The sequence below is a fragment of the Staurois parvus genome, unplaced genomic scaffold (genome assembly GCF_062004578.1).
Source record: "Staurois parvus isolate SC_StPar_1 unplaced genomic scaffold, SC_StPar_1.0 ptg000832l, whole genome shotgun sequence".
Classification (NCBI taxonomy): domain Eukaryota; kingdom Metazoa; phylum Chordata; class Amphibia; order Anura; family Ranidae; genus Staurois; species Staurois parvus.
The window spans coordinates 4,542,103-4,565,866 of NW_028318628.1; the positions used below are offsets into that span (position 1 = coordinate 4,542,103).

Genomic DNA, 23,764 nt, shown 5'->3' on the forward strand with positions numbered 1-23,764 from the left:
TATTGGTGGTAGTTGAAGCCATGAGAGTGTATGAGTTTGCCAAGGGAGGAGGTGTAGATGGAGAAGAGAAGGGGCCCGAGGACGGAGCCTTGAGGGACCCCAACAGAGAGGGGGAGTGAGGGGGAGGTGGTAGCACTATAGGTAACGCTGAAAGAGCGTTGTGACAGGTAGGATGAGAGCCAGGAGAGAGCAGAATCTCTGAGGCCAAGGGAGTGTAGTTTTTTGAGGAGGAGGAGGTGGTCGACTGTGTCGAAGGCCGCAGAGAGGTCAAGGAGTAGGAGCACTGAATAGTGGCCATTAGCTTTGGCGGTTAGCAGGTCATTGGAGAGTTTAAGTAAGGCAGTTTCGGTGGAGTGTAGGGGGCGGAAGCCGGACTGTAGGGGATCATGGAAATGGGCCAGATGTGTCAAATTTTGCCCTAAAAAAGATTTGTGATTGTAATGTGATTGCGTGCATTCCTGTGTCAATATATAGAACTGCCATTCATTCTGAATAGCATTCCAATGCACTAAGGCCACAAGGACCCGACACACAGGTATGCTTGGTGTGGTAAGCACATCTTTGTCTTTCATGTAACTTGACAGGTTTAGTGTCCATGCACAATTGCTTGAAAAAAAACGCTGCTCCTAGAGGAGTTTAGCGTTTTGCCTATAGAAGCAAATAATGTTATCTTATGTGTCCTTGCACATTAGGTCGTTTTTAGAGGCATATTTTAAGCCAAGCATTTAGAGGCAGAAAAAAAACCTTCTATTTTGTGTTTTTGAGAGCAGTTTTCTTGCAGAAAAAAATGCTAAACACTAGCACAAAAATGCTCAAAATTTGCTTTTTTTTTTTTTTTTCTTCTCTGCCAAGAGCATTGGCGGTTTTTTTAAGCCAGTGTGTATGGACCCTTAAATCATATAGATATCAATACACTCAAAATTACAAATAGAGAAAAAGGTGCAGCGCTAATCGTGATCAAATATTAATATAGCTTACAAAATAAAGACATTAAATTCTCATAAATGCGTTATTAAGTCTAGTGTCCTTGCATTTGATTTTTGATCACAGTAAGCGCTCGCTATACAAATCTATATCTAGTAATACACTCAAAATTGATTAGTAACATTGAATTGGCTTGTTAGATTCCTTCCTCCATGCTTTCCAGTACTAAATGCTTTTGAGAGTAGGTGGGTGGTGCCGAAACCCTAGTTTAATCGTGTAGATTGCCTGGATTATGGACTAGTAGCTTCTACACACCAGAAAGCGTTCCTTTTGTCATCTTGAGCTGTGCCTGCCCCAACCAGCTGCTGACGAGCATTTATGCCAGTCAACACACCACCTGTATTAAAGAAAGTGTTCATTTCCAAGTCTATGTACACAATTTCTCTTCTAAAAAGTCCAGCTGCAGGAGAAGTGTATTGACCCCATAAAAACACATATCCTTTCTGTACTTTTTTAAAATTCACTTTTAGTCCTAATAAGTTTAAATGTGGTGCGCTAACTCCTCAAAACCTATAAAAACAATAAACATAGGTCTACAACTATAATCTGTGAAAAATAGTGATCCAGTCCCAAATTAAATGTCTTAATACGGTGCTTTAAAAAGTGCCTGACATCCACTTCAAACAAAAATGCTTCCCTTGTGGATACTCTCCCTGCTCACTTTATAATCAGACCTAGTTATCTGTGGTACTTCCCATCACCAATACGTGTGGTATGCACTCAACTATATTAACCATTTGACGCCCGGCCAATAGCCGTATGGCGGCCGGAAAAATGCACTAGCTTTCCGGGAGGCTGCCATTTGGGGTACTCTCGCACATGCGCAGTTCGCGCGCTTGCAGAGCCGTGCAGCGACGCAATCTGTCACCGGCCGTGTACCTCGAACACAGCCGATGACAGATCTAAGTATCAACCCCATTGCTGGTACCATGTGACCTGCTGTGACCAATCACAGCAGGTCACATGACAGCTGTATACAATGGATGGCTTCATTCATGCCATCCATTGTATACTAGTGTCTAGCTGTGAATGGTCACAGCTAATCACATGCACATGTAATGTGATTAGCTGTGGCCAAATCACAGCTAAGCACAAAAAAAAAAAACCCTGAATGAATCGATGTCATTCAGGTAAATGCTTGCTTATAGCAAAATAATTCTTTGCTATAAGCAAATTGTGTAAAAAAAAAAAAAAAAATACTGATCACTTCCCCAAAGTAGTACAATGTTACTATGGTAACATTGTACTACTTTGGACATAGTGAAATATGAAAAAAAATCTTAAAAAAAAGAAAAAAAATGTAATAAAAAAATTAAAATAATGAAAAAAAATATACATATATTTTTTTTTCACACTGTCACGTCAGTGTCCCTGATCACCGCCATGCCAGTTATATGATGACGCTGTACTGCACTGGTGACAGTATGTAAAAAACAAAATAGTGAAAATAATTTTTTTTTTTTTCATTTTCTGAAAAATTATGACAAAAAAAATACAACTTCAAAAAACTTGCAATGCCTCTTATGAAATACGTCGGACTGTCTACTCTGCAAAAAGGGGTCATTTGGGGGATATCTGTACTGTTCTGACATTCTTGGACCTCAAGAAATTAGATTGGCTGTCAGTACTTCAGGATTGATCAATATTCAGATCTATACCATAGTTTGTGAACTCTATAACTTTCCTACAAACTAAAAAATACATCCTAATTTGGGTTATTTTCACCAAAGACATGTAGTAGAATACAACAAAAATATTTATTTGCAAACTTTTATAACAGAAACAAAGAAAAACATGTTTTTTGTTCAAAATTGTTGATTTTGTTGTTAATTTAGCAAAAAATAAAAACCCTGGCGATGATTAAATACCACCAAAAGAAAGCTCTAGTTGTGTGAAGAAAATGATAAAATTTTAGTTTGGGTACAGTGTTGTATGACTGCGCAATTGTCATTCAAAGTGTGAGAGCTCTGAAACCTGAAAAATGGCCTGGGCAGGAAGGTGTAAAATTGCCTGGTATTGAATTGATTAACATAGGTCACACACACTTTTTAGGTTGGTCATTTTCTGCTCATCCGCCCCTGTCCTTTAGTAGCTACTTCCTATGTACTGTCCCTTTAAGAGACCGGACTGCAAAAATCTCCACTGGGATGGTGAATGCTTCATCAGCCTACTACTGGCTGCCCTCGGATATCTACACACCGTGAGCATTGTTGGGTTTATGAAGGATTGTTGTTTCCAAACACTGAAACACTTGGTGTGGCGCACATTGAGATTTGGTTATTGTGAGTACACACAATTATCTTATTTATTGTTTTCTACCAAAACTGTGTTGCACTACAGAATTTTATTAGCTTTTTGTAATTATATTGCACGTTTGGAGTCATTTTTGTTTGAAGCAGATGCCAGGCACTTTATAAAGCACTGTATTAGGACAAATTTGGGACTGGATCACTATTTTTCACAGATTATAGTTGTGGACTTATGTTTATTGTTTTTTTTATGGGTTTGTAATGTATTTTGAGGTGCTAGCACACCACATTTAAATGTATTATTTCTTTTGAGTGAAAGTACACTTGGTGAGTGGTTGCAGCCATCTCCATTTTTGATTTGTTCACGTAGCAGCAATACTGTTTATTATTGTATAGCAGCGCACGAGTATCACTTATTATAATTTTCACTTTTAGCCCTATCGATTCCAGTTTTATATGACAGGAATTAAATAGCCAAAGAAAACGGCTCAAGTATAATTTACTGTACATACTGCAGTGATGTCTGTGTTGACATTTTCATGAAAATGTACTTTTATTGGAGGTTAGGGTGTATACATTCCTGTGTAGTATGCAAGGCTGACTTGGTAATAAGTTTGTGTTGAACTGGCATGTGTTGATGGCTTTGTGGTCCTCAGAACAGACTGGTGATATTAGATATTGCTTGGTTAAAATTATATAAAAGTGGGACTGATGGCTACAGAAATGTAAAAACAAATTTGACATAGACTGCACTATGGATTATATACAGTGGATAAAAAAAGTCTACACACCCCTGTTAAAATGTCAGGTTTCTGTGATGTCAAAAAATGAGACAAAGATAAATAATTTAAGAACTTTTTCCACATTTAATGTAACCTATAAATTGTACAACTCAACTGAAAAACAAACTGAAATCTTTTTTTTTTGGGGGCGGGAGTAAACATAAACAACTAAAATACTGTGGTTGCATAAGTGTGCACACCCTCTTATAACTGGGGATGTAGCTGTGTTCAGAATTAAGAAACCACATTCAAAATCATGTTAAATAGTAGTCAGTACACACCTGCCATCATTTAAAGTGCATTTGATTAACCCCAAATAAAGTTCAGCTATTCTAGTAGGTCTTTCCTGAGTCTTGACATTTTCCGCAGAGCGCTTCCAAAGCACCAGAGGGGTATCAGTTAAAAGGTAAAGGGTATCAGTCAGGAGAAGGATACAAAAGAATTTACAAGGCATTAGATATACCATGGAACACAGTGAAGACAGTCATCACGTGGAGAAAGCAGCGCCATTACCAAGAACTGGACGTCCCTCTAAAATTCATGAAAAGACGAGAAGAAAACTGGTCTGGGAGGCTGCCAAGAGGCCTACAGCAACATTAAAGGAGCTGCAGGAATATTTGGCAAGTACTGTCTGTGTGGTACATGTGACAACAATCTCCCGTAGTCTTCATATGTCTGGGCTGTTGGGTAGAGTGGCAAGACGGAAGCCTTTTCTTACAAAGAAAAGCATCCAAACCCGGATAAATTTTGCAAAAACACATCTGAAGTCTCCAAAAAACATGGGGGAATATGGGGTGCTTCAACAACGTATTAGCTTAAGGGTGTGCACACTTATGCAACCATATTATTTTAGGGGTTTTTTTCCCTCCACCTAAAAGATTTCAGTTTGTTCATCTGAGTTGTACAGTTTATAGGTTACATTAAAGGTGGAAAAAGTTCTGAAATTATTTATCTTTGACTAATTTTTTTACACCACAGAAACCTGACATTTTAACGGGTGTGTAGACTTTTTATATTCATTGTATGTTACCAGAAATTCTTAAAAGAGAAGTTCAAGATTTAGAAACAAAAATGATACTCACCTAGGTAGACACTGCAGCTGTGGATGCTACAACTGTCGCCTGCCGGCTCTGCACTGAGAACTGAGTGATCAAAAAACTCTGATTTCTCAGTTCTCAAGTTGTCAGCATTCTGTGAGCAGAGAGCCAGGGACTGTCAGTCTTCAGCTCTCTGCTCTGCCCCCCCTCCTTCCCTATCCTGCTAACTAGCTAACTGGAGCTCTGAGCTTTGGAGGGGAGGGAAGCTGCTGGCTTCGGCTCGCTGAGAGGCTGAACCAGCTTCCGGGCAGATCCAGGGATCTTTTCAGAGCCTGGACTGTCTCTGTGACATCAGCTGACAGTGGGGTTCAGTCCGCTCTAGGCTGAAAACAGGTCACAGGAGTGCAGAACTAACTTCACTCCTGTGATGCATAGGAGTATAACCAAAATAGCTTTGGCTATACTTCTTTAACCTTTCTATTTGTCAAATAATACATTTTAACTGGCACTGTATGACTTTATACATTTGATTCTGGGATTCCACTTGACACAAGGTAGTTAAAATTAAAAGAAAAATCACACAGGTAACTACATATACTGTAGACCTTTCCCCCCGCACAATTCTTACTCCACCACTCCTCACTTCCTTTTAGGACCTATCGTAAGTCACTTGCTTTGCACATGATAAATGCGGCAAAACAGTGTATTCCGGTCCACTGGCGCTCAGAATATTTTCCCACTGTTCGAGAGTGATTTCTTAGGGTCACCAGGATTGCGGAGATGGAGGAATTGATTTCTGTGGTGAAGGAACACCCCTAGAGATTCAGGAAGACATGGGCTTGTTGGAATCATTTTAAAACTACCACTACTTATCACCTATTAATGCATGGGAAATCCACACCCACTAACTGAAATATTAGATGCTGGGTTGTAATATGGAACACCCTGCTCACTGTAGACTTTTTTTGATATTTGTTTGAATGAGCTGAGACTCGGTAGCTTGGATTACCCTCAGAGCTTTTACCTCAGGAGTTACCCCATTAATGTACCTACGCGGATTGCATCTTATGCTAGATGAACAGTTTCTTTTAGTCCGGCTAATACATAATGATGTGACTGGTTTAGCTGCAATTACATAATCAATTACCCCCCCCCCTTTTTTTTTCCTCTCTCTCTCCCCCTCCCCTCCCCTAAGACGTCACCTTACACATCTTTCTTCAGTCGGTTCTCTTTTTTCCTTTCTGACTTATCTTTATCTCACAACTTTGACACGCCCTTGCTAATCATATTTTCCTAACGGAATAGAGCATCTATTCGTATACAGGTGTGACTATTTTTTTTTTTTTAAGTAACCTACATTTTCCAGATACGGAAACACATGGCATATACGCCTTCAGATGATATTCTTGCCCTACACTACACGGTCCCTTTCCCTGAGAACTCCCTACTCATTGGATCATTGGCCATTATACTTATTTCTCTTACCTAATATAATCATTATATCGGCTGGTATGTAATATTCATTTGCTTTATGTGCTATTTTGTCTGGAGACGAATCACACTTTAAACCTACAACATATGACCCGTCTGCGATACGGGAGAATATATGCTATGTCTATGCGCGGACTGTGATCCGTATCTGTATATGATTTGACATACCTTTCAACGTTCAATAAAAACTTTTTTTGGGAAAAAAAATTTAAAGAAAAATAGGATTGTTTCCCCAAAATGAATCAATATATTTTAGTTGTTCAGTTTTAATTCTTACTAGTAAAACATAGCTTTGAATTACTATTCTGTTCTTCATCTGGCAATTTTGACAGTTTCTGAAGGTGGCTCCATGCTGGTAGACTTTGTTGGTTAGTGTACTACATCCACAATCAATGGAGCAACATACTCAGAATGTCTGATTCCAAAGGAAAACTGAGGGGCTTGACGTCGAGACAAGACTACCTGGGGAGAAAGACAAACATGAAGCACACTTAACATCTACTTTTAAAACCCAACAAGTTTATACGTGTTATGTTGAATATGGTACCTCCTTCAGTTTTCATCTGCAGTACTCTGCTAAAGTTTAGTACACGCTCTTGAAAGTTGTCACTTTTGTATATTTTATATTCCACTGCAGATATACCAGACAAAATATCAATTCCTAGAAACCCTGATGGTACGGCTGCCTTTTTGCTTCTACAGATCCCCAGTAATGTTTTCCCCCCGCCATGTTTCCCAGGCTCCGCTGGGTAGAGAGAAGATAGACCAGTAAACATCTGTTTGTTGATCTCCCCTAACCAGAATTAACATGGTATTGACATGCATTAAGTCACTTCTGGGTTGAGCTGTCACTTCTCCCAGACACTGAACAGGGACACCTGATGTCTAAATAAAGATAACCTGCCATAACAAAACAACATCACATAGATGACTTTTGGTCTACTGTGTAATAAAAAATAAAGTTAAGAGGGGGAAAAAAAAAGCAAAAAAAAAAATGTAAAGATGTAAAGTTACCCCCCCCCCCCCCACACACACACACACACACACTCTCTCTCTCTCTCCACCAAAAGCAATAAGTATAGGGCCATTATTCATGGTTACCTCTAAACTGTTGACCTCTAGGGGCTTTTAAATCTTTTTCTATTGAAAGTTTTGGGCACGAAAGTGTGTCAGTGTTTCACAAGTGTGCACAGTTTTAAAGTGTTACTAAACCCAGGACCCTGCATTCACTATATCTGGTCTCCCATGGTACATAGAACATGGAAGTACAATTATTTTAGTAAATTTAAACTGCTAAATACCTGCAGTCTTGTGACTTCTGTGTCCAGCCCACCACTAGCTAAAACTTGTAGGAAGAGTTTTTATTCTGCTCTAGGAGGATGGAAATTCCCTGACCTCTGTCCGGACAGCGCTGATTGGCCCTGTGCTGATCACATGCACTCACCCAAGAAAAAAAGAAACCTCTCCAGCAATACACACAAAACTGAGCATATGCATGCCTACGGTTCAGTCTACAGATAAGAGGTGGTCACTTGAAAAAGGGGAGGAACAGAGAAGAAAGGATCAAACAGCCTTTTGTTACACAATGCAGAGGATTAACCCCTTATGTTTCACAGTGAGTATAGCAAACATGCTTTACTGCATATACAGACTTATTTTACTGTTGTGGGTTTAGTAACACTTTAAAGGCTAAGTTAAATTCTAGTAACATGTTACAACACGTCTTCAGGGTGTTACACATTACTAAATCAACAGCCCATCCCCAATCCCTCATTGTGACAGTGGGGGGATCCTCTCCCTGCACCCACTGTCATAATTTAAGAACAATGTGGCAGTATAGGGCTCCACCCACATAGCCACATTCATTCACAGAGTTCTGTGAATGAATGAAGTCCAGTCCATCACCCCGGCAGATGGTTTGTAGTCCTCAATGAACTGCGAGGGCACTAGTGAGTGACCTCATAGTTTATTAATTCTTCCTGCTCTTTAGTAACTGTCTGCCTATATGGGAGGTACAGACAGATAGCTGTATGGAAAGTCTGCATGAACCTGAAATAGCAACCATGCTGATTGCGAGTGCAATGCCCTGCAGGCTTCTAGGAAAAAAAGTAATAAATATACATTTTTATCTGCCAAAAATGTGCATTATTTTTTTTTTTTTTTTAATACAAAAGTGAACTTATCCTTTAAGACTTGACATGTTTTGTATCTATTTACTTTGGTGTAACCTAATTTTTTATATTTTAATAAAAATGGGTAATATTTTGCATTTGTGTGCCCTAAAATTTAGTGTATTTTTATCTGAAAATTTCAGTTTGATAAACAGTTGGGCTAATATTGTATGACATAAAAAAATTGAACTACCACCATTTTATGGTCCAGGGTCTCTGCTTTAGGAAAATATATAATTTTTGGGGGGTTTAAACTAATCTGTAGGCCTAAAAAAAGTTTTTTTTAATGTGCACAAAAAACAAAAAAGGCTCTGGCAGCAAAAGCTTAAATAGAACACAGCAATGCACTGAACGACAGCATTCAATATACGCCTAAGCCTCACTTTCACATTACACTTTTGTTTACTGTTTCACAGCATTACTCATTCTAAGGACACACTTAGATTTACACTTTTTTTCTTGGATGTACTGCTGATATTTAATTCAATTGTGGTGTATTGGGTAATCTCAGTATCATTAAGAATCTTACCCTTTCAGGACTATAGGCTCCTGGACCCGGTTTTTGTGTGGTGTCCCCAGGCAGGGAGTTTCTAACAGTCATACTGTACTGTGGAGGTTTATATTTATATGTTGATGGTTCAATAACGCGGTAGGTTCCAGGTCCTGGTGTCTGAGATTGGAGAGGTTACATAGATATTTATAGTATATAGAGAAGTCAATAAAAATGTAGCTTGCAGATACGATACATTACTACAGACAAACAACTTGACCACCTACTTTCTGCAGATCTTCATGGAAGCTTCCGATCTTGTTTCGTCCAGTCATAGAGTAGTTTGGTGCAGACGATTTGTTAACAAGGTTTGGCCCAAGCACAGAAGGAAGCGTATATGCTGCTGGACCTATAATATATAAGGTAACACCTATGTGACAAACAGTCCCAGAAAACACTGGTAAAGTCTGAGACAGCAAGTACTTGCAGCCTGGGTTGGGGCTTCTGGTCTGATAAAAGGGTTTCAGCAGAAGAAAGCCTTGACCTGGATGCAGGATACCTGTAACTTGAGGATTCTAGAGTTTGGCCAAGGAAAGAGTGGGTGGGTTCCTTGACCACCAAGCTGCCCACTAGATTCTAGGTTTTGTCTCCAGTGACTCATTAAAAGGCAAGTAGTTCTAAAGTGAGAGGTTCATCTGAAGGGGTGCAAGCATTTAACTATGGGACCATGACTGTGCAGTCTCTGTGACTCCCTAGACACATGTAAAACTCCCTAGACACAGGATTGCTATACTTGGTGATCACCTACTCTAGAATTTTCCATACTCGGTGAAGAAATACTCACCTGTTTTCCTGGAATTGCTCCCTCACAAGCAGGTTGCCATCCCCCTTCTAGTGAACTGGTTTATATACCATATTTTTTGGTATACCAATTGGTGTTAGCTTCAGTGATGTTACAGGGTACCTTCAGAGAACACCCAGAGTTCCCTTTGTACCTAAAACCATTTGTGCCTGTGCTCCTCTTCACTTCTTAGCAGGATTGGATCCCAACAGGGATGAATGAGGAGGAAACCCTATGCAGGACTAATTGAGATGTTAATAGATTCCCTGCACGTTAATTTTACTAGCATTTTTATTTTTAAATATTTCATACCTACATACACTGGTTGGTGGGTTGCGTTCCTAAAGGACCTTATGCAGGGTTGCACATAAGCCCAGAAGAGCCCACTACCCCTCAGAACTGGACATCAGTGCTTTGGTTGGTATCTCTTATATGGGGGACATTTCCTATGACCACCCCAATGCTGAAGGCATGCCGACTGGTATCAGCATGGTTGGGACTGCATGTACAATGCTAACTTGTCTTGGAAATACCAGCCCTTATGCCATTGTGCTAGGCCATAAGCACTAGAGAGCATTTTTTTTTATTTAAAAAATATAAAGTTACCCTCCAAGGGCTGAACATATGGGTAGCAGCACATAGGCTAATCCAATATTAGCTGCTAAGAAGGTACTTCAGACATTCTCAGGTTGAACATGTGCCAGGAATACAACTGCTGCATCATATTGTGGAGGCTGTTCTTGCTGTATTGAATATAACAAGATTTCCTGTAAGACTGACTGAATCTAATGATGAGTATAGCAGTTAAGAGCCAAATTTAAGCTAAGCTCCAGGTGTGAAATTAATTGCATAGTTACATTGATCCAACTTGGACTAATGTAAGTATGTATATTGTATACTTGATGGATCACTGTGGAAGTTGACAATTACAGTGGCATTTGGTTCTACTGCGGTGATCACCTCAATCTTCCTGGTCCTGTGCTGAGTGGCTGACCAATTGCAAACTGACCACAGCTGCCCCACTGCATGCTGACCACAATCTCCAAGAACTGGAGATTGTGACATCACTGGCCCTCCTCCACCCTGTCCATTCACAGAATGTATTGTACTCTTTGTAAAAATTCAAAGCATTCTGTGAGCGCCAGCGGTGCCATACAAGTGAGCCCCTATAGTCAGTATGCAGTTGAGCAGCCACTTAGCACACAACCCATAAGATAACAATAATTTCTGCAGAAGCACTGGCTACTATTGGCTACTACACTGAATGTCAGCTTAAAGGTTCTATCGCTGAATCTGAAGAATACATTTTGACTGTTCCCATCTGTCAGTTACATACCTTCCAACTTTAAAACTTGTGAATCAGGGCCAATTTAGAGTGATATAGACCTGCAGTTAGCTTAACACACTATGGCAATACAGACTGTACACACTGCCTCCTCCTCTGTATACACTGCACCCCTCCCCCAACCCCCGCACACACTTACCCCCTCCATGGACACACTTACCTCCTGTACACACTGGGTTAAAACTGACATGGTCACAACACAATTGCCCGTCCGTATTTACTTGTTGGAGGAGGTTCTTTCTTGATGGATTGACACTGGCTGGTATTTCAACAAAGCTTCTGCTGCAATCTCATGACAATATACCTGCACTCCATGTCTCCATCCCTTCCCTCACTCTTTCACAATATTTACATGTCAGCCGTACCCCCCCTTCACCATAAGGACCTCACCGCTGCTGTCTGAGAGCAAGAGGGGGGTTGGAGAGGATGATCTTCGACAGTGCTGTGGTGTATGTTAGTGGCGTAACAAGTGTTTTGGCACTAGGCTCTGAGACACAGCCCGAACAGATCTATGGGACTCCAGGATTTTGTTAAAACCCTGCGACATTCTTGTGGAATCAGGGAAAGTTGAGAGGTATTCAGTTACATCTTTTAATGTGGAACTGTAGCTAAAAGTAAAGTGGGGAACAGTTAAAACCTTTGTCAAGTTTTTATTGTTGCACTGTTTTGTTGGGGTTTTGGGGTTGTATTCGATATGTCCAAATAGAGATCACACAAATACTTGTAAGTATAACATTTATTACAAGTAAAGAAAGATACAAATAAAGAAAAAGAAAATATAACAAGAATACTTAACTAAAGATGCTGTTTCCGCCACGGGTCCCTCCATTATATGGCGTGGCGCACAGGTGACCCCAGACATTTGCTTATTGCAGCTCTGAGATGAGACAAATATTTCCAGTCTAGCTGTCTATTATATACTGGACTTGTGTGTAAGCCAGGGGCGGACTGATCATTTGAGCACTCGTGCACTGCCCGATGGCCCGGGGTCAGTAGGGGGCCCCATGAAATGCCCCTGTTACCTTTTTATAGGCTTTTTTGGGTGTGCTTTGAGTGTGGGCAAAGACACAGGGGCCCCATGATCCCCTATTGCCCGGGGCCCCATGAGTTGTCAGTCCGCCCCTGGTGTAAGCAATTGACAATCCACCCACCATGCAAACAAAATAGGAGAGCAGTGGTCTGGCTTGTCCAAATAGTTACATTCCTATGTTATTTAAGGTAATCAGACCTTGTCCTCGTATAGCCCTTTAATCAAGGCTTGGAGGCATTCCTAAACATTTGTGAGGCCAACATTAATAAGGAAATGGTTAGCACTTCCGCCTGGCAGTACTAGGGTAGTTGGTTCGAATCCCAGCCACGGCACCTCCTGCCTGGAGTTTGCATGTTCTCCCTTTGCCTGCGTGGGTTTCCTCCGGGTACTCTGGTGAAAGTATGAATGTAAGTTAGGGACCTTAGATTGTACGCCCCTTGAGGGTTAGGGACTGATGTGAATGTACAACATATATGTAAAGCGCTGCATAAATTGACAGTGCTATATAAGTACCTGAAATAAATAAATATGTAATTTGCAATTTTCCGATTATGCATATATCCCAGGAAGGATGAATGGCCATTGACTGCTTTGTTCAAATAGTGTTTTCATCATAGTTGTCTTACAATAGTTTTCATTATGAAATGTTTGAGATATTTTGCTACCCCAATACCTCCAGTATTCCAACAGGCAAACTTTTGCTATTGTCATGTAAAGGACATTTATCTGGCAAGTTGGGATATTAAATGTCACACATTTAGTACTTACCAGGTGTTTGGTCATTGCTAAAGGTCTTTGTTCTTGCCCCTAGTGAATATATTGGAGCTGACCGATAAGCAGATTTCCCAGCATGCTCAGGAGAGTATTTACCTGTTAAAAGACACACACAAGGGATAATTTGGAGGATTTATAAAAGCTCTATATCACAAACTGATTTTTTTTCATGCACAGAACTTATTTTTACCTGGTCCTGGAGTTGTGAAAGTATTTAGATCCTTGGGTCTTCCATAGAGTGAATATGCTGGTGTGCCATCTTTGCCCCTCATGGTGATATTGGCTGGCACCAGATACCCTGGTCCTGGGGAGCAATCATCAACAAACTTGAAGCGACGAATGCCAAAGCTATATGAAGGTGCTCTGTATTTACTAGGATCATGCTGGTTGTAACCTGCAAAGAGATCCATTCTGTAACTGAAAGTAGTTTTAGGGCAAATATACACATCATAATCATGGTAACATCATTTATTCTCAAAAGCACAAAACTATGGGCACAAGTTCTCCTTGAAATCACACATTTTATTACATAATACAGTATATAGTATACTATATTAAAATTATATCATATTACATTTTTGTTTTTAAGTTTAGATACACTTTAAAGCAGAACTTCACTTTCTAAATCCACATGGACCATTTTTAATCATTATGCTGCTAGCACTAGTAAATAGATATGAAAGTATATCATATTTACTGGTTTAAATTTTTTTTCTTCAGTAACTTTATGGTTTCCAGGCCTAGGCAAATGATGTCATACATTCCAAGACTCTTCAGGAGGGGAGGATGGGTTTTCTCAGCTAAGCACGCACTCCTAACTGCACACCTGAGCTAAGGGCATATGGATTCCAGCAAAGTAAAGTAAATGCAACATGAACCATCTGCCCTTACTTAAGATGGTCATGATCAGAAATGATCAGACATGGATGGGTGAGTTTGCTTTGAATGTTAAAAATGAATTAAATAGCATTTTTGGTTTGTGGTGATCAGATGCAGTGTAGTTCCACTTTAAGGATTTTTAAATAGAAGCCTAACTGGGTTAGGACCAGCGTTGACAGACATTTCTTTGCTAAAGAACTGATGTCCCACTAGCCAAAAAGCATTGGGTGGAGCCAGTAGGAATGATGTCAATACATTAACCACTTCCCGACCGGCCGTTGCATATAAACGGCCGGACGGTGGCACTGCAGGGTCGGGTGGCCGTCTATAAACGGCCTCCCCGCACCCTGCTTGTGCGCGCTCCCTGGGAGCGCGCAGCACCGCGATCCGGTGCCCGCTGTGTCCTCTGGACACAGTGAAACACCGATCGTCGGACGGGACCTCTGTACGAGGTCCCGATCATGTGATCACTGATTGGCCAATCAGTGATCACATGCAAAGTAGTAAGCAAGATGTCACTTGTGACATCATTGCTTACTACGTGTGAAATCTGTGAATGATCACAGAGGTCACATGGTACAAGCCTATTCACAACAGGCTTGTACCATGTGACAAGCTGTGACCAATCACAGCTCAGTCAGTACTTCTCAATGAGTGCATGAATGCACACAGAGAGAAAGAGAAATGATTGCTTTTACATCCTATATGCGTGTAAAAGCAATGTGTAAAAAAAAAAAAAAAAATCTTCATCACCCCCCACAAGTAGTACCATGGTGACACTGTACTGCTAGGGTGACAGTATGTAAAAAAAAATAAAAAATAATAATATAAAAAAATAAAATAAAAATGTAAAAAAAAATGTTTAAAAATTATTATTTTGTTATAAACTAATTTGGATTTTTTTTTTTACTAAAAAGATAACAGAATAAATTTTGGTAAAGATTTATGATGAAATATTATTTATTTGCAAAATTTTATAAAAAAAACACTTTTTTTCAAAATTTTTGGACATTTTCATTTACATAGCAAAAAAAATAAAAATCCCAGCGGTGAATAAATACCACCAAAATAAAGCTTTATCTGTTTCAAAAAAATGGTAAAAAATTCATTTGGGTACAGCATTGCATGACCGCGTAATTGTCATTCAAAGCGTGATAGCGCTGAAAGCTGAAAATTGCCCTGGTCAGGAAGGGGGTAAAAGTGTCCGGTCTTGAAGTGGTTAAGAACGGTACTGTTTTTGGAGATCTTGAATGTACATTTTTACTATATTGTTTGAATACACGGTTATGAGTTACACTATGCAAGTTTCTTTGTTACATTTATCTTTGCAGATCATCTTTGTTTACAGTTTCGCACTTTGAGATGGGAACGCTTACTCTGTCTACAACTTGATTGAAAGGTAGATGAGAGAGGACCCTGAGGCCTCTGTATATTGAGCATGATCTGATGACCTGTGATTAGGAGTTGTTTATTTATATCTGGTAAGACACATGGTATAAATTGTGGTAGAGGCACCTGTTCACCCTTTTGTGCAAACTTTGGTGCTTGTAGTCCTAATGTTCATTTTTATGAATGTTATATATTTTTCCAGTTTAATGCTGCCTTTCTATATATTGCCTTAAACTAACTGGAGGAAAGTTCAGAACCAATCTCAGAAAGTACTATTTTACTGAAAGAGTAGTTGATGCTTGGAATAAACTTCCAGCAGAGGTAGTGAGGCAGTCAACAGTAAATAGCTTCAAACATTCGTGGGACACGCATAGATATATACTATACAAAAAAAAAAAAAAAAACTCCACCAAAAAAAACAAAACAAAATATAAAAAACAAACCCCCCTCAAAAAAAGAGCAGACTCAATGAACCACTCCAAACTCCACCCAAAAAAAAACAACACCGCCCACAAAAGCAGGCTCGATGGACCACTCAGTCTTTTGCTGCCGTCACTTTTCTTTGTTTCTATATACAGTTGAAACTCGAAAAATTAAAAGATTTTGCAAAAGTTCATTTATTTCAGTAATGCAACTTAAAAGGTGAAACTAATATATGAGATAGACTCATTACATGCAAAGCAAGATAGTTCAAGCCGTGATTTGTCATAATTGTGATGATTATGGCTTATAGCTCATGAAAACACCAAATCCACAATCTCAGAAAATTAGAATATTATATGCAATCAATAAAACAAGGATTGTACATAGAACAATATTGGACCTCTGAAAAATATAGGCATGCATATGTACTCAGTACTTGGTTTGGGCCCCTTTTGCAGCAATTACTGCCTCAATGCGGCGTGACATGGAAGCTATCAGCCTGTGGCACTGCTGAGGTGTTACGGAAGACCAGGATGCTTCAATAGCGGCCTTCAGCTCTTCTGCATTGTTCAGTCTCATGTCTCTCATCTTTCTCTTGGCAATGCCCCATAGATTCTCTATGGGGTTCAGGTCAGGCGAGTTTGCTGGCCAATCAAGCACAGTAATCCCACAGCCATTGAACCAGGTTTTGTTGCTTTTGGCAGTGTGGGCAGGTGCCAAGTCCTGCTGGAAAATGAAGTCAGCATCCCCATAAAGCTTGTCTGCGGAAGGAAGCATGAAGTGCTCCAAAATCTCCTGGTAGATGGCTGCGTTGACCCTGGACTTAATGAAGCACAGTGGACCAACACCAGCAGATGACATGGCTCCCCAAATCACCACAGACTGTGGAAACTTCACACTGGACTTCAAGCATCTTGCAGTGTGTGCCTCTCCATTCTTCCTCCATACTCTGGGTCCTTGGTTTCCAAATGAGATGCAAAAGTTGCTCTCATCAGAAAAGAGGACTTTGGACCACTGAGCAACAGACCAGGTCTGTTTTTCTTTTGCCCAGGTAAGACGCTTCTGACAATTTTTGTTGTTCAGGAGCGCTTGACAAGAGGAATACGACATTTGAAGCCCATGTCCAGGATCCGTCTGTGTGTGGTGGCTCCTGATGCACTGACTCCAGCCTCAGTCCACTCCTTGTGAAAGTCCCCAACACTTTTGAATGGCCTTTTTCTGACAATCCTCTCCAGGCTGCGGTCATCGCTGCTGCTTGTGCACCTTTTTCTTCCACACTTTTCCCTTCCACATAACTTTCTATTAATGTGCTTTGATACAGCACTTTGGAAACATCCAACTTCTTTTGCAATTACCTTTTGAGGCTTTCCCTCCTTATGGAGGGTGTCAAAGATGGTTTTCTGCACAACTGGCAGGTCAACAGTCTTTCCCATAATTGTGATTCCTACTGAACCAGACTGAGAGGCTCAGGAACCCTTTGCAGGTGTTATGGCTTAATTATCTGATTAGAGTGGGACACTTTGAGCCTAGAACATTGCACCTTTTCACAATATTCAAATTTTCTGAGATTGTGGATTTGGGGTTTTCATGAACTGTAAGCCATAATCATCACAATTATGACAAATCACGGCTTGAACTATCTTGCTTTGCATGTAATGAGTCTATCTCATATATTAGTTTCACCTTTTAAGTTGCATTACTGAAATAAATGAACTTTTGCACGATATTCTAATTTTTCGAGTTTCACCTGTATATTTGTGATTCTGTATATACACAATAAACTCAGGCTTATTCTTTATATGTTTTTATCTCTGCCCTGAGATCAGCTTCATAAGGCTGGGGATAGGTAAGCTTGAGAGTATCAAGGTGATGGGGCCAAGTCCACATGCTAAAGGAAAATAGCATATTTGCATATAACTCTAGCTACTTATATTTCTGGGTCTTATGCTTTTTTTCAGCATATATTCAGTTTGCAACAGGTCTAAAGATTCTTAATTGTCTGTCCTAGTCAGTACAAGTGAATGCAAAAAGAGACATAAAAGACACATACACATTTTTAAATTAACAAGGCTTGACTAATCCTGTAAAGCTGTAGCATTTACCTGTGTTCCCTGGCAGAGCATATTTAGGTCCTGGGCTGTTGTACAGAGCTGCAATTGGCCCTCGGGGTCTGTGGGGCCTCCAGGTTCCAACATAAACTTCAGCTGTCATAGTGAGCTTATGTTCGGGATGTCAGAAACCATATACCAAGATGTTGTATGTCTAAAGGGGAATAAAAAAAAATTATTGATCAACTATACTACAGTGGACAGAAACACTCACCTTTTGTCTTCAGAACTGCCTTAATTCTTCCTGGCATAGATTCAACAAGGTGTTGGAAACATTCCTCAGAGATTTTGGTTCATATTGACACAATAGCATCACACAGTTTCTGCAGATTTGTCAGATACACATCCATGATGCGAATCTCCTATTCCACCACATCCCAAAGGTACTCTATTGGATTGAGATCTGGTGACTGTGGAGGCCATTGGAGCACAGTGAACTCTGTAATTTTCAAGAAACCAGTTTGAGATGATTTGAGCTTTGTGACATGGGGCATTATCTTGCTGGAGGTAACCAGAAGATGGGTACACTGTAGTCATGCAGGGATGGACATGGTGAGCAACAATATTCAGGGAGGCCGTGGCATTTAATCAATGCGCAATTGGTACTAAGAGCCCAAAATTGTGCCAGGAACATGTCCCCCACACCATTACACCACCACCACCAGCCTGAACTGTTGGTACAAGGCAGGATGAATTCATGCTTTTATGTTGTTTATGCCAAATTTTGACCCTGCCATCTGAATGCCGTATCAACCAGGCTATCCATTCTACTGTGACCTCTGACATCAACAAGGCATTTTCATCCACACAACTGTCATTCACTGGATACTTTCTCTTTTTCGGACCATTCTCTGTAAACTTTAGAGATGGTTGTGCGTGAAAATCCCAGTAGATCAGCAGTTTTTGAAATATTTAGACCAGCACATCTGGCACCTATATCCGTGCCATGTTCAAAGTCTCTTAAATCCCCTTTCTTCCCCATTCTGATGCTCGGTTTGAACTTCAGCAAGTCATCTTCACCATGTCTAGATGCATTGACTTGTTGCCATGTGATGGGCTGATTAGCAATTTGTTTTACCAAGCAATTCAATAGGTGGTTGGTGAGTTTACATAAGTGATTCAAATAAATTCTAATTCTTTGGAGGATATTTAAAAAGAAAATTAGCATGTTGATAAGTTGAACATCCAGGATGTCTCTCATTCACAAAATCTCTGCAACTGGTTTACCAACTTGTGTGTCTATATTCCTGGGCAAGTGCAACAGTTTGCACATTTCAAAGACAGATTTATTGCTGATGATAAGGCTAGGCTCACACTTCTGTGGGTCCTGCGTGCCATGGTTGCATTCATTTGAATTCATTTGAATTGGCTACTGTACCTGCAGGAAATGCAGGGGAAAAAGATGCATTTCAGGATGGAAGGGGGTGCCATAGAGAATTATAGGCACCAACATGAATCTGCAAAATAGCAGTGTGTTTTGCCTGCAGGTTGGGAAACACATGCGATTGGCATGTATTTCCCAACTTGCATATGTGTGAACCTAGGCTTAGACAAATTTCCACTCTAAACAGTGGTCAATAATTAAGAAGTGGTCAGGGTCAGGTTTAGCACAATTGCAAGTGCAAACTTCAGAGCAGCCAAAGGAGAAAATTATGACTCAGGCTATAACCCTGTAAACAATCTGCCTCATGATGCATCTTACTGCTCCTGTTTAGCAATGCTTTGCCTCATGACAGGGTTAAAATATGTCCCCATTTGTGATAACCAAGACTAGTTACATAATGTGGGTATGTTCACACAAAGGCCCATTTTACATGGACAATCCATCAGTCTGTTTTTGACCTGCAATTCGATGGATCAAAAATGGACTGTAATAATGGATGAATGAATATAAACAGGTTTAAACGAGCACACATCCACTTACATCTGCTGCCCATAGGTATTACATGGATCCATTTTTCTGCCATTGCAAGATGTAGCTAAAACCAAATCAAAATGGGCATGGATGCCACATACACTATATTGCCAAAAGTATTGGGACACCTGTCTTTACATACACATGAACTTTAATGGCATCCCAATCTTAGTCCGTAGGGTTCAATATTGAGTTGGCCCACTCTTTGCAGCTATAACAGCATCAACCCGTCTGGGAAGGCTGTTCACAAGGTTTAGGAGTGTGTCTATGGGAAAGTTTGACCATTCTTCTAGAAGTACATTTTTGAGGTCAGGCACTGATGTTGGACGAGAAGGCCTAGCTCGAAGTCTCCACTCTAATTCATCCCAAAGGTGATCTATCGGGTTGAGGTCAGAACTCTGCAGGCCAGTCAATTCCTCCACCCCAAACTTTATCATCCATGTCTTTATGGACCTTGCTTTTTGCACTGGTGCTGATGCCTTAAGAGTTCTCTTGACTGGAACTAGCGTGCCAAGCCCAACCCTTGAAAAACAACCCCACACCATAATCCCCCTTCACCAAACTTTACACTTGGCACAATGCAGTCAGGCAAGTACAGTTCTCCTGGCAACCACCAAACCCAGACACATCCATCGGATTCAGACAGAGAAGCATGATTCATCATTCCAGAGAACACATCTCTACTGTTTTAGAGTCCAGTGGTGGCATGCTTCATACCACTGCATTTGACTCTTTGCATTGCTCTTGGTGATGTAAGGCTTGGATGCAGCTGCTCGGCCATGGAAACCCATTCCCTGAAGCTCTCTACACACTGTTGTTGTGCTAATCTGAAGGCCACATGACGTTTGGAGGTCTTTAGCTATTGACTCTGCAGACAGCTGCCAACTTCTGCACACTGTGCACTTCAGCATGCGATGACCCCGCTCTGTCCTTTTACATGACCTACCACTTTGTGGCTGAGTTGCTGTTGGTACCAGTTGCTTCCACTTTGTTATAATACCACCAACAGTTGACTGTGGAATATTTAGTAGCAAGGAAATTTCACGGATGGACTTATTGCACAGGTGGCAACCTATCACGGTACCAAGCTTGAATTCACTGAGCTCCTGAGAGCGACCCATTCTTTCACAAATATTTGTAGAATCAGTCTGCATGCCTACGTGCTTGATTTTATACACCTGTGGCCATGGAGGTGATTGAAACACCTGAAACCAATGATTTGGAGGGGTGTCCCAATACTTTTGGCAATAAAGTGTATGTGACATCTGTCTCTGTTCTGATCCAACTCAGCAGGGGATGTGTCTATGTATTCCCTGCTGAGATTAAATGGAGATTCCTGTGTGAAAGGAGTTTTAGAGAAAGTGACAATTGTTTTTAATCCAAGATCTGTCACACATCAGTGGCAGCAATTGATAGGTGAACAATGTTTTTACATTGGATTAGTGTAACTGCATATTAGCTATAAACTTTGTAGCTAATGATGCAATCAATGGTCATGAATAAAGTACTTAAAACATAATGTATCTCATCTTTACTGTAAATGTTTACTGCTAGGATTGCAGGTGTTATGAATTAATTGTCAGTCAGTATGTCACATAGGTTTTAAATGACAGCTTTTTTGGATAGAGTGGGTAAGGATTACACTCTCTGTCTACTGTATGTGTCCCCAGTGGGGAGAATCATCACTTTGTTTGCACTTTTGACTATTGTTACAGAAAAGGAAATCGAGGGGAATTCAAAATATTACATTTGACCCCAAAGCAAGAAATCTTCCAATGCGGACACCTTTCATGATGACAACTGTCCAAGAGGGAAATTCCCATCACTTTTGTAGACAGAAAGTGAAAGAAAATATCCCCAGTGCTATATAGAAAGCAAAAAAAAAAAAGGAATTGGCAGAGGTATTAATGCTTTTATTATTTACATTCACATCAGTCCCTAACCCTCAAGGTATGTACAATTTAAGGTCCCTAACTCACATTCATACATACATATACTGCACATACTAGGGCCAATTTAGACAGGTTCCAATTAACCTATCAGCATGTTTTTGGAGTGTGGGAGGAAACTGGAGTACCCGGAGGAAACCCACGCAGGCACAGGGAGAACATGCAAACTCCAGGCAGGTGGTGCCATGGTTGGCTTTCCTACTCTATCCAAAGTTTAAAGAAAATATGTTTGCTTCACATACACTTTAGGCCCCATCTTCTGTCAAATGTCAGGGTCTCTATCCTTCCCCCTTTCCTAAAAGTCTCTATTTAAAGTGGAACTTTAGGCATTTGGCATTGTGGGCAGAATTGCTTCGATTCTGTCTGTGATCCCAAACCGCTGTGCAAAAATGACAAATTGCACCATATTCATTTGCAATGATACCTAAAAACTGCAATTCTGCCGTGATTGTAACGCGATAAATTGTGCTGCAGATGTGCAAACAGAATTGTGCAAAGTTTGTCACCCCCAAAGAAGCTCCAGCAGAAACACAGCGCATTTTAGATCCCATTGAAAATTTTTACACAGCATTTTGTGACCGTGGGCAGAATCGCGGTGATTTTGCCCACGATACAAAACACCCAGATGTGAATGGAGCCTTAGGCTGGGATTTGAAAATTGACAGATAGGCAGGATTTTTAATGTAGAAGAGATGTACTTTGTCTCTTCTGCATTATTGCTTCTTACCTGCCTGTCTGCCACTGTACAGTAAGCTGTGCAAGTGCAGCTCACTGCAAAAATGTGATGATCCAGAATTATACAGGATTTATATTGTGCCAACAGTTTGTGCAGTGCTTTACAAAATGAAGGTAGATGTTACAGTTACAATACAATTTGGTACAAGAGGAAACAGAGGGCCCTGCCCGATAGAGCTTACAATCTAGGATTTCCTGCGCACGTCTGGGAGTGACGTCATCTCTGCCCAGCCAATTACAGCAGCTGGCGATTGACACTTGGAAGCCGGCCGCTCGAAGATTTCAGCAGTTCCAAGGATGGCGCTTTGCTGGGTTCAAAGTGAGTATAGTTCAGCTCTTTAACCCCACAATTATATAGTAGTTGAGGCCTTATATAGTTCCTAAGCATAGGATACGGGAATTGATCTGAACACAGGTACTTGCGATCTTTTTAGCTCAGTAACTTTTCTAAGGCTAGGCCAGATCACTCAATTTAACATTATCATCAGCACTAAAGTGGAATTAAACTACCTCATCCTTTACAGCCAGTGAAGCTGCCATCTTAGCCTCTGTTTGATCTGCAGTTGCCATGGTGCTGCGCATGTCATCAGTTATGACACCAGCCATTTGATAGCTTGACAGTTTAGTTGGGTGCACAAGCAGCTGTGACAGTTATCATTCATGGCATGCCTTGAGTGTAACTGGTCTGGGAAGCAGTTAAATCAATGAGTTTAGTTCGGCTTTAACAGTGAAAAGTTCAGGTCAGACAACAGTAACCAATAGCAACAGCATCAAATAATGATGTTACTCCAGAGCATAATAAATCACAGTACGTAGATTAGAAAGCTAAAGATGTATGAAATAACAATCAATATAGTGATCTGATGCAGCAATGAGGAGAATTACAACTGTAATGATGTTATATCAGAGCTTAACACGTCAATACATCATCGCATACTGTACATGGAGACATCAGTATATTAGTAAGTGTATTAGAAAGCAGCAGATGTATAAACACCAACCATTAGAGCGATTTTGTGCACATCATCATTGTTAACTCCATTGGCATAGTGACTGGCCAAACCAGAAGTGATGTCAGAGCAATACAGGAAAATTCACTGCCCACAATAGCCAGAGAATACTGATGTCATGGTAACCAAGAGCACAACATAAATCAAACACGCTGTGCCGTC

At 40.5% G+C, this 23,764-nt stretch overlaps 1 protein-coding gene across 2 annotated transcripts in view; it reads right to left on the bottom strand.

Annotated features, from left to right (window-relative positions):
• Positions 1–6,767: 6,767 nt before the first annotated feature.
• The window catches only part of LOC149443794 (ciliary microtubule associated protein 1A-like), a 29,098-nt gene continuing 12,101 nt past the window's right edge, over positions 6,768–23,764 (bottom strand). For both annotated transcript variants that reach the window (XM_089655326.1, XM_089655325.1), the window contains 6 exons: positions 17,988–18,147; positions 13,385–13,588; positions 13,189–13,290; positions 9,492–9,613; positions 9,244–9,384; positions 6,768–7,005 (listed from right to left, as the gene is read on the bottom strand). In XM_089655326.1, the coding sequence (XP_089511452.1) occupies positions 6,913–7,005; positions 9,244–9,384; positions 9,492–9,613; positions 13,189–13,290; positions 13,385–13,588; positions 17,988–18,096 (771 nt within the window). In that variant the 5' untranslated portion in view covers positions 18,097–18,147 and the 3' untranslated portion in view covers positions 6,768–6,912. The remainder of the gene's footprint in view (positions 7,006–9,243; positions 9,385–9,491; positions 9,614–13,188; positions 13,291–13,384; positions 13,589–17,987; positions 18,148–23,764) is intronic.